Here is a 19,860-nt window from a genome sequence, read left to right as displayed (position 1 = left end):
AGGCAGAGCCAGGTGAAAGTAAAAGTATAATAAATGATGGAAAGAGTTCTCAAATATGGACATATTAGAGGAGTTTTGCATTCCAGGCAATTCAGAAGGAAATTTGGACACATATCAGGAGGAGGTAGCACATATCAGAGGTGTGCTAAGAGACTGGAAAAAAAAAATGAGCAAAGGGGCTTCAACAGCCTAGGAAAGAGGGATGATAGTCCTATGGGGGTACCAAAGAGCTAACTCCAATCAATCCATTGGTGAAAAAGTGGCGGGGAGAGGCTAAGAGATAAAGAGAAATGGGTAGAGGTAGGGACTTATTCTCTCAAAATTCAGTTGCATGTCTGGTAATTTTCACCCTTTGGGAAGCCTAATACCCTGTGGATGGGGAGCTTTGTTCTCTAACTGGAAACCATCTCCTACAGTCTGGATCGACTATGTAAGCTGTAGAGGGTGTTTCCTTTTGAGACAGCTGGCTCAGAGGCCTTAAGGAATAGAGTCCGTAAGATGTGACTCATCACCCCTAATTCCAACCCAAGTCCCACCCTACCCATCACTTCTCATTTGTGCAGTCAGCAGTCAAAATTCAGCTCTAGTTAAAAGTATTAACTCTTCTAAACCATCATATGTCCTGTAATACACATAACTGTTTTTCAATGTTATAACATTGAAAATTTATAATTTATAATTAAAATTTATAATTGCTTTCTTTAATGACACCAGTTACAGTTCATAGAAAATTCTTATCAACACACATTACATGTGATCTCTTACTATCCTTTAGTCAAAATTCACTTGCTTATTTTTCTTGTCTTTGATTTATTCAGAGTCACAATCGCCTAAATCGATTAAATCAAGCAGCCAAACAATTCATACTGCAGATCGCTGAAAATGGATCCTGGGTGGGCATAGTTGACTTTGACAGTACTGCCCACATCAAACATAAGCTAATCCAAATAACAAGCGATAAAGAAAGAACAAAGCTCGTAAAGACCTTACCTACAGAAGCTTCAGGAGGAATTTCCATTTGCTCTGGAATTGAAGTTGCACTTCAGGTGAAAATTGTTCTGCAAAAATAGTTTGTGTTTATTTTTTAAAGTTATCTCTATGCCTGGACATATTGCTGCCTAATTTCTACATAATGTTAAGAAACACAGTGCAAAGCACATAGAAAGGGGATCAAATTATGTTTTTATAAATGAATCAGTTAATACATAGGTAAACCTGTGGGTGATAAATGTCTATAAAGTCCCACTTTGGGGAATTTGTCTTGATCCCATGCAAAAGTTGGTGCTCAACAAATGTTTCTTGAAGAAGTTAGTATATAAGTCAGCAAGAGTCACCAATTTTTCAGCTATAAGCAAGGTAAGTGGTATGATTCTACTTAGGGTCAACTCTTTTTTAGTTTCTGTGACATTCTGTCAAGGTGATCTGATTATGCATTAAAGCAAATGTGGCAGAGACTGTTAGTCATAGTTAGGATAAGGATTACAGGTCATAACATGATTCTTGATATCAGAGTATTGACTGCTATTTACCAGCTATGTGATCAAGGCAAAATTTCAGTCTCTTTGACACTGAATGTTTATCTATACAACATAGGAAAATAAGAATGGCTATCTCATTAGATTATTATGAGGCTCAAATGAAATGACACATTTACATGTCAGAATAATATTTATTATATTATAGTAAATATATAATTTCTAATGACTGGTACCATGAATTTTGTTTTTACCCAACTCATCTTCAGCTCATGATTAATTTCAACTGAGTCACTCTCCTGTTTAGAAACTTTGACTGTTCTCTCAGTCTACAAAAATATCTGAAATCCTTAGTCTGATGATAGTCAAAAGCCTCTCTCCTTCAATAAAATTGCCCTCACTTCTTTTGCCAGCCTTTTTTTCTCAGTTCACCACCAGCCCCCATGATCTAACATCAACTGATTTGCTGCACACTTTGTCTCACAAACCCTGCAGGTACCAACAACCTCCATACATTTGTGTATGCAATTATTCTCTCTAAAATACCTCCTTCTTTTCAAGTTAAGTTCTACCAATTCTTCAAAATCCTTTTTCCTTCATGCAGCTTTTCCCACTACTCCCAATCTTATTGAATTTTCCTCTTTTATAAATGGCATGGCATTTTAATGTAGGTTCTAACATGAAGTCCTGGGTTCAAACCCTAATTGTTACCTACTAGTTGTAACCTTAAGTATGAATTTTCACCTCTTCTATTAAGACATTACTCAATTACCTCATTGGCAACAGGGAATAGTACAAGCTAGCAATTAAGATTGTTCATGTTTTAATTTATTGAACATATGTTTACTGTCTGTCTGTTATGTGCCAAACCAAACACCACTATACAAGACCCTGGGATGTAAAAAAACTCTCTTCCTTGATGACCATGCTAGTTCAGTGAGGGCTAGATAATGAATAAATAAGATATTTTTAAAAGTAATTAGGAATTTCAGGTAAAGTATTGTGAAGCAAACAAACAGGGTAAGTGATGAAGCTTAACTGCGAATAGATGGGACCATTTACTTTAGGTAGATCAATATTTCGACAGTGACATTTAAGACTTGATGGGTTTCTCAGCCAGAGGTTCAAGCAAAAGTGGGCTTAGGTGTCATGGGAAAAGGTGGAAAATAAATAAATTATTCTAAGAAATGAGAGAATCCAGTGATACCAAAGCTTGGGAAATGAGGGAATGTGAATATCTTTAGATAGGTAGACAAGGGTAGGTTTTTCAAGATTCAAGGCCTATGATAGGAGGTTTATATTTTATTTTAAATACAACAGAAAACTATTGAAATATTTAAGCATGAGAGATAGGTTCAATTTATGTCTTAGGAGATGACTCCAGTTACACTGATTTAGGAAGATTACTCTGGAACACTATAGTGAACAAAATCATAGTGTGGTAAATGATTGGGAGCTTGAACTTGAATTAAATGACAGTGCACAGGGCCTCCCCGGTGGCGCAGCGGTTGAGCGCTGGGTTGCGAAGCTGCCCGCAGCCTCTGCGGCGCTGGTTCGATCCCCGGCTGCTCCCCGGCCACCGGAGGAGGGTCCCACATGGCACGCAGACCTCTCCTGCCGCCCGCTGCTCCCCTCAGCAGTGTACTTTGGTCCTTCTGCCTGCTCTGTTCTCCACTCTGGCTCTGGTGAATTCTCTCACCCTCCCGCGCTTCTGACTGTACCCAGTGCATGTGTAAACAAAAAAAAACCAAAAAAACAAATAAACAAATACATAAATAAAACATGCCTCTATTAAAAAAAAAAAGACAGTGCATAAAACATTTATAAACAAAGCAAAGGTTCAGTAAATGGTGTGGTATAATATTTTGCTATTTCTCTTGAATATATTCCTCAAAATATTCTGGAAAATATTTTTCTATGTATTAGTCGTGACTTTGTTGCTCATATCTGTTTCCTCAGTGTGTCTATAAAAATTCAACAAATAATTTCAAAATGAATTAATTTCTCTCCATGAATGCAGAAACCACTGCTGAATGGCCTGCACAATGACTGATACATTCTAAGTACTCTGTAAACAAACTATACCATAAGAAACAGAGAAGTGAAAAAAATGGAACTCTACTTCATTTTTATATCTTAATTTTGCACTCAAAATATATATGAGTATGATATAAATTCTGTAAATGTATAAATAATTTCCCTATATATTGCCACATGTACAATAAGCATTCCTTACCTCAAAATATGCAAGAAATGTGAAGAAAGTGGTAACATTTTCCCCAACACCAGCTCTACTATGGATTTTTACATTCCAAACCCTCTTCTGTAATTTTATAGATATCTCTTCCATTCCATAACCCCCCCCACCAAAAGTCCCTACTAATCATTAGGGCTTTTTTTTTTCTTGGTCTGGCTTCAATTTCTCAAAATGGTACTCAAAGAAATCACTGCAATTAAAGCTGTGAGAGAAGATAAATAAAGGTGTTTTCCAGGGCTAAGTGTTCTTATCCTGTTAGATATATAATACTCATAAATCTGAATTTTTAAACTTTTTGACTTTGGAGTTGGAAGGAAGAAAAGAGTTCAAGTCATATATAGAGCTCAAAAACAATAAGTTAATAAATACAGTTACTACCATCTATGTACATAATTCTGTAGTAGGTAAAAAGTGTCTAGCTATAAGATTCTCAGAATTTTCCATATCTTTTGTTTATAAACTAGCATGTGTTTCTTAACTTGAAGTTTGTAATTTATTTAATGTTTGAAAGATCATGCATTGACTTTTTTTTAAATATTGAGGTGGATTTTTTTATAATTTAACTGTACGTACAGCTGACTATACCCTGGAGTTTTTTCAAAGAATAGTCTAGTCAAAGAAAGCAGAGGGGTAGTCAATGACATTTACCCAAACTCTATTTTTGGTGTCTGATTGACCTGCAGGTTACTGGCTCACAATAACCCAAAGGATATTGGTTGTATATTGTATGATTTTAAAGCAGAAGTTATTTTAACTATTCTACACTTTCATTTCCTCTAATTTTTTTTCCAATTCCATATCAGCTCCTTTCATCTAAGGATACTGGTAATTAATTACCTGATTTATGTTTGCAGGTAATTAGAGAAATACACCCCCAAATAGATGGAGCTGAAATAATACTTGCATGTGCTGGGGAGGACAAAAATGTATGGAATTGTATGGACCAAGTGAAACACAGTGGGGTCATTGTTCATTCAGTTGCTTTGGGGCCATCTGCTGAAGCAGGAATCATAGAGATGAGCAAAATAACAGGTAAAAGATGACCTACATGTTTAGTCCTTTGATAGTAACACATAAGCATAGAGGTGGACTTCTCAACAATGTCTCTCAAGCTCCAGTTTTGCAGGTTCTGTGCCAGGAGCTGAGCACAGAGCCAAACCTCTCTGTTCTCAGAGTACTCAGGTTCAGCTGCCTGGAGGGACAAATAATGCTACCATTCAGATAGCATAATCGAATAACTTTCTCCATAACAGGAGAAATACGTAAGAGTTAAACACAAAGAGAGCAGAGAAAACCATTAATTCTCCCAGGGATTCCAGAGTCAGGAAAGAAGGCATGATAGGAGACTTCTGAGCTCAAATATGAACAGATGATGACTTTTTCTGCAGGAGAAGAGAGAGGGCCTCCCCTGGTGGCTCAGCGGTTGAGCGCTGGGCTGCAAAGCCTCTGCAGGGCAGGTTTGATCCCCGGCCACCGGCGAGGGTCCCACATGGCATGACAGACCTCTCCTGCGACGCCCGCTGCTCCCCTCAGCAGTGTATTTCGTCAGTCTGCCTGTTCTGTTCCCTGTTCTGTTCCCTGTTCTGTTCCCTGTTCTGTTCCCTGCACTGGCTCTGGTGAATTCTCTCACCCTCCTGCACTTCTGACTATACCCATATATCTACCTATATTTACTTGTATAAATAAATAAATCTTTAAAACAAAAAAAAAAGAGAGAGAAAAGAGGGAGAGAAGATGATCAAGTCATCAGTGAAAAAAGTCATATTGTGCTGACAGTGCAAGGCATGTTGAGGATAGTGGGAAATTCATAAGACAGGGGCATAAACTGCAGGGGGCACTTGGGGGATGGAAGTAAAAGATGCTCAGACTGAATAGATCTAAGTAACAATGCAGCTTCTAGATAAACATTCACTCTGGTAACTGTTATCTTAGACAGAGGCAAGTGATGAAAATGGACTACTTATTTTCAGTCTCTTTTTAGGCTAAGGAATAAAAATTTTCAATAGACAGGATGATTACAAATAACATTCTACCTATTATTGTATTGAGTGGCCTTTTAAAATGCTTATTCATGCTCCCATAACACTGTGTTCTTACTGCCATTGCAACTAATTTTTTTCTCAAATAAGCAGTAGTTTTTCTTTAGATTTGCCAAAATGCTTGCATTTTTCTCTTCTCATTGCCAACTACTATCAGAATTCCTCAATTTAGAGATTTTTAACCTTTCTCATTTTCTGATTCTGGTCTACTCTAGCTGGAAAATATAGATTGTTAGAACTGTATCTTAAAGAAAAGTGAATATTTCTCTAAAGGGGAGTGTGAAGTCAGTAGGCTTAATACATGGAATTTGTAACAACTTTTTCATAATCTATGCTTGTCAGATTCATTTCAGTCAGCAAGTTTCCTGGGGGAAGTGGGATGATAAAGAAGTTTATACCTGGGCCTTCCTGGCGGCTCAGGGGGTTGGGACACAACCTGTGAAGTTGTCCGCAGCCTCTGCAGCACAAGTTCGATGCCTGGCCAGCCAGGGAGCAACCCACAGGGTGCAGCAAGCCTCTCCTGGCTCCCCCTCTGCTCCCCCTCAAGCAGTGTACTTCCGTCAATCTGCCTGTTCTGTTCCCCGCTCTGTCTCTGGTGAGTCCTCTCACTCTCCATGCCTCTGGCCTGTACTCCAGCTCTTGTATGCATAAATAAGTAAATCTTAAAAAAAAACAGAAGTTTATACCTCCTCTTATGACATTTTCAAATCAACAACAGTTGAGAATTAACCTTTAACCTAACTGTTTGGGTCTATTTTAATATTTACCACAACTGTGTTCTTATTTATATTGTTACCTCACCAATCACTAAATGTGGCAGTATTTATTTTCTGGAAAATAACTTTCTTAAAGTATTTCTATTTCAGGAGGAACGCTTATATCTGCTTCAGATAATGTTCAAAATAATGGCCTTATGAATGCACTCAGGATATTTGGATTAGGAAACACCAATCTCTCCCAACAATCTCTTCAGGTCAGATTTCCTACTCCTTGGGTTTTCATGTTTGTACTCAGGCATAAATCAGAAAGAGAACTCAATAATGTTTTGTGTTCTACATTTTTCTCCCAACAAACTATTAATTAAAAACAAAACCTCAACAAGAAATCATTTTCCAATTACATGGTGAAACGAGAGATTATGTGTATGAATACCACAGCAATGACTTGAAAGTAGAAAGCAAATTATATTGGAAAATATACGTCCATATACTTTAATATAAATAGTTATTATTTATCATTTAGCAAACCATTTGTAAAAATTAATTCCTTATATGTTTTTCTAAATAGGTATGACCTTTAATTTCCATTTCCTGCATGGGTAATTCAGAGATAATATTCTGTATTTTACCATTGATGCAAACCCCAGATTTTTCCCATAATGGATGTAGTAACATTAATTTCTAATATTAATTCAGAGACCAAGGAAAATCACTTAAATCTTATTGTCTCAGTTGTTTATGTAGGTTATGATAGCTCAGATCTAAAATTCCTGGAGACCCATTATGAAATTTTAATCATTTATTAGTATAAAGGAAAGTAAGAAAATTGTGACTGTCTAGTCTTCTAGTTATGTTAATCAAGTAAGTAAGCATAAATTTAAAGAAAGACTGGGAACAAACTACAATGGCAGATGTATCAACTGTTTCTTTTTCTTTTCCATAGGGGTTGAATTAAGAAATAACATTACAACCTAATAATGTCAACTTTTCCCTCCCAAATTCAGACTTTGTCTAACAATATAGAACCCGCAATTCTAGGCATTTATTAAAAAACCTCAAGCTTCCAAGCCATCCCTCCCCTGACTGCTGTGAAATATAGCCAAAATCAGACAAATAAACTCAGAACTTGGCTTCAACAGAAGAAATATATCAGGAAAATAAAATAAGCAGGAGAAAGAGAGTAATCATTATATATCTAAGAACATACTTCTTTTCTTGCCTCTTCAATAATTTCTCCCACATTTTCTGAATTTTTAAAAAATGTTTGAAGAATTGGTTTTTAAACATTTTGTAGGTTTCAGATATACAGCATTATAATTCAACATCTATATATATTACATTATGATTGCCAGCAAGTCTAGTTTCCATCCTTCACCATACAATTGACCTTTTTTTTAACCTGATTTAGCTACCTAGTTTTCCCTCCTCCTCTTGTTACCACGTTTTTTTTTCTTCTATTGAGGTAACATTGGTTCCCAACACTGTATATGATTATGAATTAGAGATTTACACCTCTTCAGACATATGTTACCAATCCATCATCAAGGCATACACAAGTCCTCTACATAGTCCATTGCACCATTTTCCACCTTACTTGACCCCTACCTCCCTCTCTAGCCACCTCAATTCTGCAGTCAGATATGTAGGATTATTTTAGTTTGGCTTTGTCTGACTCTGCTTTGTTCTTTATATTCCACATATAAGTGAAACCATGTGGTATCTTTCTTTCTCTTTCTGGCTTACTTCTCTTAGTATAATCCCCTCGAGTTCCATCCATGTTGTCACAAATGACAAGAGTTTCATCTTTTCTTTTTTCAAAGGTGAGTAGTAGCCCATTGTGTACATATACCACATCTTAATTCTGTCACTGGGAACTTAGGTTGTTTTCATAACTTGGCTAATGTAAATAGGACTGCAAAGAACATAGGGCTGAATATATCCCTTCAAATTAGTGTTTTTATATTCTTCAGGGAGAGATCTAGAAGTGAAATTGTGAGTTGTACAGTAGAGCCATTTTCAATCTTTTGAGAAAACTCCACACTGTTTTCCATGGGGGTTGGCCCAGTCTACATTCCCACCAATAGTGTAAGACAGGTCCTTTTACTCCACACTCTTGCCAACTCTTGTGGTTTCTAGGTTTGTTTTTTTTTTATTTTATTTTTATATTCCCCATACATTGCAACCCCCTTATTTTGACCCCAAGCCCTCCTTTCTCCGCCCCCCCATAGTGTGTCTCTGGTTCACAGTTGTTTGTTGACTTTGATTTTCTTCTTTCTTATAGCTATTCTTTTTCCTGGTCCCTTATTTAGGTTTTCTAGATTCCTGCTATGAGTGAGACCATCCGGTATTTTCCTTTTTCTTTCTGGCTTATTTCGCTGAGCATGAGCCCTTCCAGCTCCATCCATGTTGCTGCAAATTGCATGTGTTTATCTTTTTTGAATGCTGAGTAATATTCCATGGTGTACATGTACCACATCTTCTTGATCCAGTCATCTATTTTTGGGCATTTGGGTTGTTTCCAAAGCTTAGCTATTGTAAACAGTGCTGCTATAAACATAGGGGTGCGGGTGCTCTTTGGAATTAATGTTTCTGTGTCCTTTGGGTAAATACCTAGGAGTGGAATTGCTTGATCATATGGAAGTTCTATCTTTAGTAGGTTGAGGAATCTCCACACAGCTTTCCATAGTGGTTGGACCAGTTTGCACTCCCACTAGCAAAGCAGGAGAGTTCCTTTTTCTCCACATCCTCGCCAACATTTGTTGTTGCTAGTTATTTTAATATGTGCCATTCTCACTGGTGTGAGATGGTATCTCATTGTGTTTTGATTTGCATTTCCCTGATTGCAAGTGATGTTGAACATTTTTTCATATGCCTGTTGGCCATTTGTATTTCCTCTTTGGAGAAGTTTCTTTTTAGCTCTTCTGCCCATTTTCTGACTGGATTATTTTCTTTGTTTTGTTGAGTCTCGTAAGCTCTTTGTAGATTTTTGTGATCAGTCCTTTATCATTGGTGTTGTGTGCAAAAATGTTCTCCCAGTCGGTGTGTTTCTCTTTGTTTTGGTTATTGTCTCTTTTGCTGTGCAGAAGCTCTTTAATTTAATGTAGTCCCAGCTGTTTATCTTTGCCTTCACTATCACTGCCTTGGGTGATGTGTCTGTAAAGATGTCTTTGAGGTTCATGTCATGTAGTGTTTCGCCTGTATTTCCTTCTATATATTTTATGGTTTTAGGTCTTATGTTTAGTTCTTTAATCCATTTTGGGTTGGTGTTTATGCATGGGGTGAGGTAGTAGTCAAGTTTCATTCTTTTGCATGTAGCGACCCAGTTTTCCCAGCACCATTTATTGAACAAACTTTCTTTGCTCCAGTGCATATTCTAGGTGTTTTTCATATGGGACATTCTCACAAGTGTGAGATGGCATCTCATTGTGGTTTTGATTTGCACTTCCCTGCCAATAAGTGAGAATGAACATTTTTCATGGGCTTGTTTGTCTTCTGTGTCTCTTCTTTGGAGAAGTGTCTATTCAGCTGTTCTGCCAATTTTTTGAGTGGGTTTTTTTGTTGTTGTTCTTGCTGAGTTGTATGAGTTCCATGTGGAGCTTGGATATTGGCCCCCTTCAGAGGTCTGATGTGCAAATATTTTCTCCCATTCAGTTGTGTCTTTTCATGTTAATGATAGTTTCTTTAACTGTGCAGAAGCTTTTTAGTTTAATATAGTCCAATTTTTATATAGTCTATGAATTTGTTTTTGTTTTGTTTGCCATTAGTTTCATTTTTAACCTCATATATTTGAATGAAATCATATAGTATTTATCTTTCTGCATTGGACTCATATCACTAATCAAAATCCCCTCAAGGACCATTCATATTGTCCTAAGGGATAAGAAGTCATCATTTTTTACTGTATTGTATTATTATGGTGGTGTTGTTGGTATCAAGGTAACATTGGTTCACAACACTGTGTGTAATTCAGAGACACAGGTTCATGCCTTTCTAGATGTATACTACCATGCCACAATCACCACCAAGGCACCCCTAAATTCTCTACCATAGTCATTGGGCCCCTTTCTGCCTTTACTCTCCCCTCCACCTTCTCCCTCTGATATCCTCTTTAGTCAGATTTCTAGGGTTTATTTCAGTTTAGTTTTGTCCATTCTTTTGTTTCTCTGTAATGTACATATAGTGAAATCATCTGGTATCTGTCTTCTTTTTTTGACTATTTCTCTTAGGATAACCCCCTTTTGTTCTACTTATGCAGTCAGAAATTGCAAAAGTTCATCTTTTTTATTGCTGTAGTATTCCTTTGTGTGCGTGTGTGTGTGTGAGAGAGAGAGAGCAAGAGATACCTTCTTAATCCACCCACATATCATTGGGCATTTCTATAACTTGGCTATTGTAAACAATGCTATAATGAACAAGAAGTACATATATCTTTTCTAATAATTTCTTTGTATTCTTTGGATAAATGCACAGAGAGAAATAGCTGGGTGATACAGTATTTCTAGTCTTAATTTTTGGAGGAATCTCCATACTGTTTATCATATGTCTGTCAGCTTACAATCCCATCAAACGTATATGAGGGTTCCCTTTTCTCCATACCTCTGCCAACATTTGTGGCATGTCTTTTTGATAACAGTCATTCTCACAGGTGTGAGGTGATATCACATTGTAGTTTTGGTGTGCATATCACTAGTAAGTGATGATAAGCATCTTTTCATGCGCCTGTTGGCCATCTGTGTCTCTTCTTTAGAGACATGTCTAATCAAATCCTCTGACTGATATTTTAATTTATCCAACTTCTTCTGAATTCTACTCCTCTTCTCAGCTTTGGTGTCTCAGTAGAACCATCATTAATTGGATTCAAAAACTTATAGTGAACTTTGATTCTTCTTCACTTGTGTCCTTTATACATTATTGACACAGCCTGTTTCTTGCAAAATATGTTTAACAAAATTGTTTCACTCCATATATTCCCCCTGCTTATATCACGCCATTTTATGCCAACACTGCTGTCTTCCATCTCCTAATCCATCAAATAATTGCTTACATTTAAATATGACATAGTAACCCAACTAAACCTATTTTTCTCTACTCTTGGACAATGAAAATATAGAAATTATAGAATGTGGGACTAGGATAATATGTGCACACTGGCCTGAAGATTTATCTGGAGGTACACTGCAAACTGTTCTACAACTTGGTCTAAAGATCTAGGCTGGCAGTAGATGGAGGAAAACACATTACTTCTTAATGACCACTTCTGAGAATTTCAACCTAGAAAATGATGATGCCACTATCTAAAATTGAGAAGGAGAAAGAACTTATTTTGAAAATATTATTATGTATTATTTTTTAGCCTTGGTAACTTTGACAGGTGGGGTTTTTCAAAAGAAATTTTCCAAAAGGCAGTTAAAATTATATAAGGAGGATACAGGAAATTAGCTAGAAAATATTTATCTACAGTGATAACATTTTGAGTATGTTTTTTAAAGGAGTGGAAGGAGCTGGAGGAAGGTTTTTTCCTCTCTTTTGTAATGCCTGTGTTCAGCTCTTAAATAAGGAAATAAAAAGCTTGAATAAATTTTTGCAAGATTAATTGGATTCATGAATATGAATTGGACTTAGACTTGGGAAAGTATGGTGGTCAGCTGGATGCCTACTAACCTAAAATAAGTTGATAGAAACTTGAATTTGGAGGAAAGACTGTCCCACACTTTACTCAGTTCTCCTCCAAAAGGACTTCTATATAGCCAAGGTCCTCATCTGTTATTAACATTTCCTGATCAGAGCTTAAAAAAATCATTCACATTCACATTTAACCTAAAAATGATACTTTGTCCACTCAAATGACTTTACAAATGACTAAGACATTAGTCAAAGTAATGATATTTAAATTGTAAAATCAACTCTTTTTCTTCATAACTGAATTATGAGTGGGTTTAGGATTGGGTTTAGGTAGAAGGGGGATTTCCCGTTGTTCCTGAAATGACATCATCACAGAATGTACTTACATGGTCAGTGGATAAAGTTAGTTCTTCGGATTAAAAACTATCCATGAATATTTGGAAAAATATTTTCCTCTAGTCCTTCTCAAAGAATAGCCCTATTTTTCATTTTATTTCTTCTCAAGATTTCAACTTCACTAGTAATAGTTTATACTCTGTCTTCTTCAAAACTTTCATTGCTGATGCTATTCACTCTATCACATATGAAAAATTACTTCAAGATTTCATTTCAGAAAAGATCAGTGAAAGTTGTCTCAATTACTTGGTAGTCCTCATTTTTGTCTGAGGCCATCCTTTCCATATCCCCACTCAAATACTCTGGTCACCAATGAGTATTTGCTATTCATGAAGTTGGGCAAGTGCGGTAGTACACACACACACACACACACACACACACACACACAATGGTTAATTCACCTCTGAGGCTGTAGCACCCTTTAATGCCAAAGTCTGTAATGGGTGTTTGTAAAGTCAACTGGGGAAAAATAATAGGGCCATATGCCCAACTATAAAGCCCATGTAATTTTATTATTCCCCATCCTTTCCTCAGCCCTTTCATTGTCCCACTTTCTGGCTGACACATCCCAGGAAGCTTTCAGAGACATGATAAGCTTAAAATGTTATGCTATGTGGAAATTTGTTCTCTAACCAGAAATTGCAAATGATATTAAAAAGAAAAAAGAATGAAATTTCTCTCTTCTCTAAACAGCTTGAAAATAAGGCATTATTGCTCAACAATGATTCCTGGATGAACGATACTATTATAATTGATAGCACTGTGGGAAAGGATACGCTCTTTCTTGTTACATGGGATAAACAGCTTCCCATTATTTCTCTCTGGGATCCCAATGGTACACCAGTGGGAAATTTTACAATGGACAAAGAATCTAAAATGGCTTATATCCAAATTCCAGAAACTGCAAAAGTAAGTAATTAGCATTTAGATTTCTTCTCTAAAAACTTTCTTCTAAAGATAATAATAAATTGTTTAATATTATAATTGTAATTTTTAAGTGAGTGCCAATAATTGTATCACTTTCAAAATTATAGTAAAATAGAATGTGCTTGCTATCACTGTTATGTAAGAATTTTATGGGAGAGTAAAAGAAAGAAAAGCTATGTATAAGGAGGAAGGAATAAAATGGTAAAAAACAAATTGAGTAAGGAGAACTTCAAAAAGTAAATGTGTGGAACTCTTTTCAGCCTGTCACGTATACATAGCTACAGCTTCCTTCCAAATGAATCCCAAGTAGGATTATATGATCTGTGGGCTCTAAGGACTAAGATTAAAGGCCAAAACCAAGGCATATGTTCAAGATTTATATTTTCTACCAGTGATTCACCAGATTTAGACTTGTAGCATGACATTGGGTGGAATGCCCTGTCAACACTGCTTCAATACTCATCTGGGGCCTTCCCTGGTGGCACAAGGGGGTAAGCACAGCGCTGTGAAGCTGTCCACAGCCTCTGCAGCACAAGTTGGATCACCTGGCCAGCCAGGGAGCAGCTCACAGGCGCAGCAGACCTCTCTTGTCTCACCTGCTGCTCCCCTAAGCAGTGTAATTTTAGTCAGTCTGCCTGATCTGTTCCCCAATCTGTCACTGGTGAATTCTCTCACCCACCGCACCTCTGGCCTGTACCCCAGTTCTTGTATGCATAAATAAATAAATCTTAAAAAAAAAAAACACTCATCTGTATGATGCAGTACAAAGCCTGAAAAATCTGTTTATTCTGAATCGCACTAATAAGGTGTCCTTTAGAATCTAATATCAGAAACACAGAAAATGATTGATCTTGGATATCTACTGTATTTTCACTGAAATTTTTTAGGTTGGCATTTGGACTTATAGTCTTCAAGCCAAAGCAGACTCGGAAATATTAACTATTACTGTGAATTCTCGTGTATCAAATTCTTCTGTGCCCCCAATCACAGTGAATGCTAAAATAAATAAAGACACAAACAGCTTTCCCAGCCCAATGATTGTTTATGCAGAAGTTCTACAAGGTTATACACCCATTCTTGGAGCCAATGTGACTGCTTTCATTGAATCACAGAGTGGAAAAATTGAAGTTTTGCAACTTTTGGATAATGGTGCAGGTAATTCTTAGGTTTTCATTAATAAGCCTATATTAGGATATGTTATGGGTCTCTGTCGCCCCATGTGCTATGCTTTGTGACACTAATAGTTGATAGCACAGGATACTATATTCTGGTGGGGTTTAATGGAAATATTTTCTAAGAGATCAATTTGAAGATGGGAGTCCAAAAGAGGGGATATGCCTATAAAAACCATATGCTTCTCTTAAAAATGCATACATTTATTTTTCTATACAATAACAATTTATTCCTTCATTTATTTTACAAGGTGCTGACTCTTTCAAGAATGATGGTGTACACTCCAGATATTTTACAACTTATAAAGAAAATGGCATATATAGCTTAAAAGTACAGGTTTATGGAGAACAAAACACTGTCGCTCGAAGTTTAAGGCAGCCACCAAATAGAGTCACATATATATCAGGCAGGGTAGTTAATGGTGAGTAATTTTTGATATCTGAAACCCAGTTCTGGCTTGACTAATTGTGAATTGATATGATTAATATTTCAAACATTTTGTTACTTGAAATATAATTTTTCACATTTCTGGGTTAAAGTTCTCAGTCAAATAGGGGTTTGCAGCCAAACTTTTATCTAAACTTTGGTAGTGAAAGTCATCTATTACTGATTCAAAAAATATAACTAATGTTTTACTAGTTTCAAGTTCTTTACCTACATATTAAAAATTTAAACCTAACTTTCCACTCAGGCTGAAGGAAACAGCCCCAAAGGTACAAGTCACAGGTAGAATTTACCCTTCAAATTATACAGGCTATAAAATATATGTAAGCAAACATTTACAAGGAATGTTTTTACTAAGCAATGCATGGATTAAAATGATATTAAGGATTAAGAATACATTTGGTATAGTGATATCAAGGAAGGTAGTCAAGCAGGGAGTGCCAGAAATCTATCTTACAGCCAAGACAACGTGTCCCAACAGAATGTGACTGAGATAACTATTCTGGAACTCTAGAGTCTTATCTGAACACTTCAATTTCTAGGGGAAGGTTTAAATGATAAGCCAGGGTTAATTTTGGTCAATTTCGGCTCTTACTGAATAGTAGCTGTCCATTTCCCTTTAGCCCCATGACATGTAGCTTTGCCTCTGTTCCTTGAGCAGTTTGCATCTGACTTGTGGGATCCACAGAGGATAATAAAAACGTGTCTTCCAAATATCATGAATTACTGCTTCTGATCATAGAGATGCAGATGCATAAGCAGATTGCCATTACTATCATCTTCTCTGGTTGAAGTAAACTCCAGGGGATTTAGAGAGACTGACCTTTTCTTTCCTTTCACTTTTCCTTTTTCCCCCTTCTAGGAGTCAGATGTTCAATAATTAAAACATTCATACATACACAGGAAATTTATAAAATTACCACACATGCGCAAGGAAAGATGCAGGTTCAAAACAAACCTAAAATTATTGATATACACCTCAGAAACAGCCTACAATTATTGAGATACATACCTCACAAACAGCCTACAATTATTGAGAATCATGAACTGTGGAGAAATAGGAGAATACAATTTCCAGAGTTACCACATTATAAAATTCAAATGTCCATCTTCAACAAAAAAAAAAATAAAAAATCACAAGTCATACTAAAAATATAGAAGGAAAATATGATCCATTCAATGGGGAAAAACAGATTGACAGTAACTTCTCTGGGGAAGAACAGATGGACTATAACACACACACACACACAAAACACACACACCAAATTAAATAAATTTTGGAAAAGTACTGAACTTCCCAGCCTCTAGAAACATGAGAGATAAATGATAGGTGTTTATAAGTCACCCAGTTCATGGTGTTTTGTTAAAGCAGTCCACATGAACTAAGATAGTATCACTGAACTATACACTTAAAATAATTTAAATGGAAAATGTTATGTAATGTTTGTTTTCCCATAGTGAGAAACAGTATACAGTTGTATCTGGTTGATATATCGATAAAGTAACTTTAAAAATTAGGTTTTTAAAAGAATATATCCTTTGCTAGCTTTTCTTTGTCTTGATCCTTATCTTATGGCATTAGTGAATGTTCTGTTGGCAGTTGTAATATAACCACAAAGTATTATTCCTTATAACTTGAATCAAAGAGGGAGACTGTTTGTTAGAAGAAGACAGGCAGGACTTCCCCAGGTTGACTTCTAGCTTGGAAATAATTTATCAGGTAAAACAATTCCTTTTAAAATGATAGGCACTTGATTATATTACATTATTCACAATCTGTGCACCCTTAATTCCAAAGTAATTATCTGATTCTACCCTACGATATCCTAGTCAGGGTATTAAAGAAAGAATTTTCCCACAAAATAGTCTGAAAGCACAAAAACAAAATCCATGAATCTCATGCCTCTTCAAGAATAGTGTCACCTTGCAGAGGTAGCATTTGATTTACCAAACTACCTACATAATTTCTATGACATAAGAAAGAAAAAAAGAGTAATTGGTAAGACATAATTAGAGGAAAGTCAAAGTTCTCCTCAAGCATATCTTATATATCAGGAGTTATAATACTCTAGAGTTCAAGTCATAAAAAATTACATTGAGTAAATAATTTTTTTTAAGATTTATTTTATTTATACAAGAGCCAGGGTACAGGCCAGATGAGCGAGAGGGTGAGAGGATTCACCAGAGACAGAGTGGGGAACAGAACAGGCACACTGACAAATACACTGCTGAGGGGAGCAGAAGGTGAGGCAGGAGAGGTCTGCTCGCCATGCGGGTTGCTCCAAGACCGGCGGGAATCGAACCGGTACTGCAGAGGCTGCGGACAGCTTCACAGTGCTGCACTCAACCGCCTGTGCCACCAGGGTGGCCCCTGAGTAAATAATTTTTTATAATATTTCAAAACTGTCTCTAGCTTTTTTCTTTCTCCACTATCTTGACTTATGACTTTATAATCAAACTTGATAAAATAGGACTATGTAAAGAGAGAAAGAGAAAGAGATAGAAAGAGAGAGAGAAACAAGTAGTGGTATAGGTAATTCAACTGAAGATACCAGCAGTTTTTGCTCCACATTTTTATAAGTATATACTGTAAAAAATTCCTGCTTGTATATTTACATATAAATTTTCACAAGGAAATTTTTAATACAGGGAAATATGAAGGGAATCCACCAAGATCTGCCAATGATGAGGATATACAGACAACTTTGGACAGTTTCAGCAGAACAGAAACTGGTGGTACATTTGTGATTGCAAATGTTTCAAATCTTCCCTTGCCTGACCTGTACCCACCAAGTCAAATCACAGACCTTGAGGCCACACGTGATGAGGATGTGATCAGTCTAACATGGACAGCACCTGGAGGTGATTTTGATGTGGGAAAAGGTAAGGATGAAGTGTCATAGATAGTGCTGATTAAGTGAAAGGTGCTCACTGCAAAAGTAAATGTATCATGGGTGAAGGGAAAACCACTTTTAATTGATAGTTCAGTAAAGTATTAACTTTATAATCTCATGTTTTGAATCAATTAAACATGACACATCTTAGCCTGAAGCAAACTTTTCATACAGAGAAACAGCATTTGGCAGAGTTTTGAAAGTCAGAATTCAGCCTTTATTGAAAAGTAAATAAGGCTTTGAATATGACTATAAGTTTGGTATGTGATTAGATAAAATTTTGAAGAAAATAAATAAAAAGGAATTTAATATGATATTCACTTGCTGCTAAACTACATGTAACTTTCTTTCTTAGTTCAACAGTATATCATAAGAATAAGTGAAAATATCCTTGATTTAAGAGATAATTTCGATGATGCTCTGCAAGTAAACACCATTGATCTGTTACCAAATGATGTCAACTCCAAGGAAACCTTTGCATTTAAAATGGGAAATAAATCAGAAGACAATGCAACTCATATATTCATTGCCATTCAAAGTGTGGATAAAAGCAATTTGAGATCAAATGTATCCAACATTGCACAAGCAGCTTTGTTTATTCCACAAGAAGATACCAGTCCTGATGAAAATCATCCGAATTCCATAACAAAAATGTATACCATTGTGGGTGGATCTGTGACAATTGTTAGTGTTATTTTAATTACCACCATTTATATATTAGTTAAGAAAAGAAATGCAAGGAGATCTGGGTTTTAATAAAGTGAATAAAGATGAAGGTTATCTGTGAACTTTTTATTTCTGCTATGGATTATTAACTCATAAAGTTAATTTTAAGAGGTTTAGAAAGTATATGTTGATTAAATACTAACATCCAGAGATATTTTAAATAATCAATATTAAAGTAATTTTATTTTATCAATAAAAATTAAAGCCAACACTAATGTACAATTTTATTTACTCATTTTACAGTAATAAATAAACTTTGCTTTCTTATTGCTTTCTCATTATGTGTTATTTCATTCAAATTTTTCTGAAACGATATTTCAAACTGCAAGAAGACAAAACTATCTAGATAGAAAAATACAAGTATAAAAAGACAAAATTTTGGAAAAAAATTCATCATGGTCTTATTAAGTATTTTTGATATTTTCAAGGCCTCCAATAATAAACTACAATAGCTAAGGTTATGCTTATTGCAGTTTTATGAAAATTAAGTGTATGAGAAAACAAGTACCACCTCTCATACTATGTTATTCCCTTATTTGATCTCCCTATGTACTTATATCTATGCCTCTTCCTTAAAATACATACATCTCTGTATGTATTGGTGAAGTTATGATACCTCACCCTTGCTATAAGATAAAGAAAAAAGACAACACTTATTTCTGATAAAACTCTCAACAAGGTAGAAGGAACATAACTCAACATAATAAAAGCCATCTATGACAAATCCACATCTAACATCATATTCAACAGTGAACAACTGAAAGCTTTTCCTCTAAGATAAGGGATCAGAAAAGAATGTCAACCATTATTCAATGTAGTATTGGAAGTACTATACAGAACAATTAGACAAGAAACAAGAGTTATCCAAACAGGAAATGAAAACATAGAATTATCACTCTTTGCAGATGTCATTATAAAAAAACTATTAGAAATAATAAATACAGTAAAGTGGCAGGCTGCAAAATCAATATACAAAATCTGTTGCATTTTATATACAAAAAAAAAAAGAGTTACCTGAAAGAAAATACTGGAGAAAACTCTATTTACAATCAAATAAGAAAGAATAAAATACCTACATATAAATTTAACAAAAGATATGAAAAAGGGCCTCCCCAGTGGCTCAGTGGTTTGAGCGCAGCACTGGAAGCTGTCCGCAGCCTCTTCAGTACAGGCTTAATTCTCCACTGG

At 35.8% G+C, this 19,860-nt stretch overlaps 1 protein-coding gene across 1 annotated transcript in view; it reads left to right on the top strand.

Annotated features, from left to right (window-relative positions):
• Window positions 1-18,702, top strand: part of LOC119236773 (calcium-activated chloride channel regulator 4-like) — a 36,101-nt gene extending 17,399 nt beyond the window's left edge. Inside the window, exons 7-14 of the mRNA XM_037500747.1 lie at window positions 819-1,046; window positions 4,587-4,764; window positions 6,638-6,744; window positions 13,202-13,417; window positions 14,323-14,590; window positions 14,859-15,029; window positions 17,702-17,935; window positions 18,302-18,702. Coding sequence (XP_037356644.1) covers window positions 819-1,046; window positions 4,587-4,764; window positions 6,638-6,744; window positions 13,202-13,417; window positions 14,323-14,590; window positions 14,859-15,029; window positions 17,702-17,935; window positions 18,302-18,702 — 1,803 coding nt within the window. The remainder of the gene's footprint in view (window positions 1-818; window positions 1,047-4,586; window positions 4,765-6,637; window positions 6,745-13,201; window positions 13,418-14,322; window positions 14,591-14,858; window positions 15,030-17,701; window positions 17,936-18,301) is intronic.
• Window positions 18,703-19,860: the final 1,158 nt, after the last annotated feature.

Source organism: Talpa occidentalis, unplaced genomic scaffold (assembly GCF_014898055.3).
Source record: "Talpa occidentalis isolate TD23 unplaced genomic scaffold, MPIMG_talOcc4v2.1 talOcc4.9, whole genome shotgun sequence".
NCBI classification, from domain to species: Eukaryota; Metazoa; Chordata; class Mammalia; order Eulipotyphla; family Talpidae; genus Talpa; species Talpa occidentalis.
The sequence above is the reverse complement of the archived record's forward strand: the minus strand, read 5'-3'. Positions and strand labels throughout refer to the sequence as shown.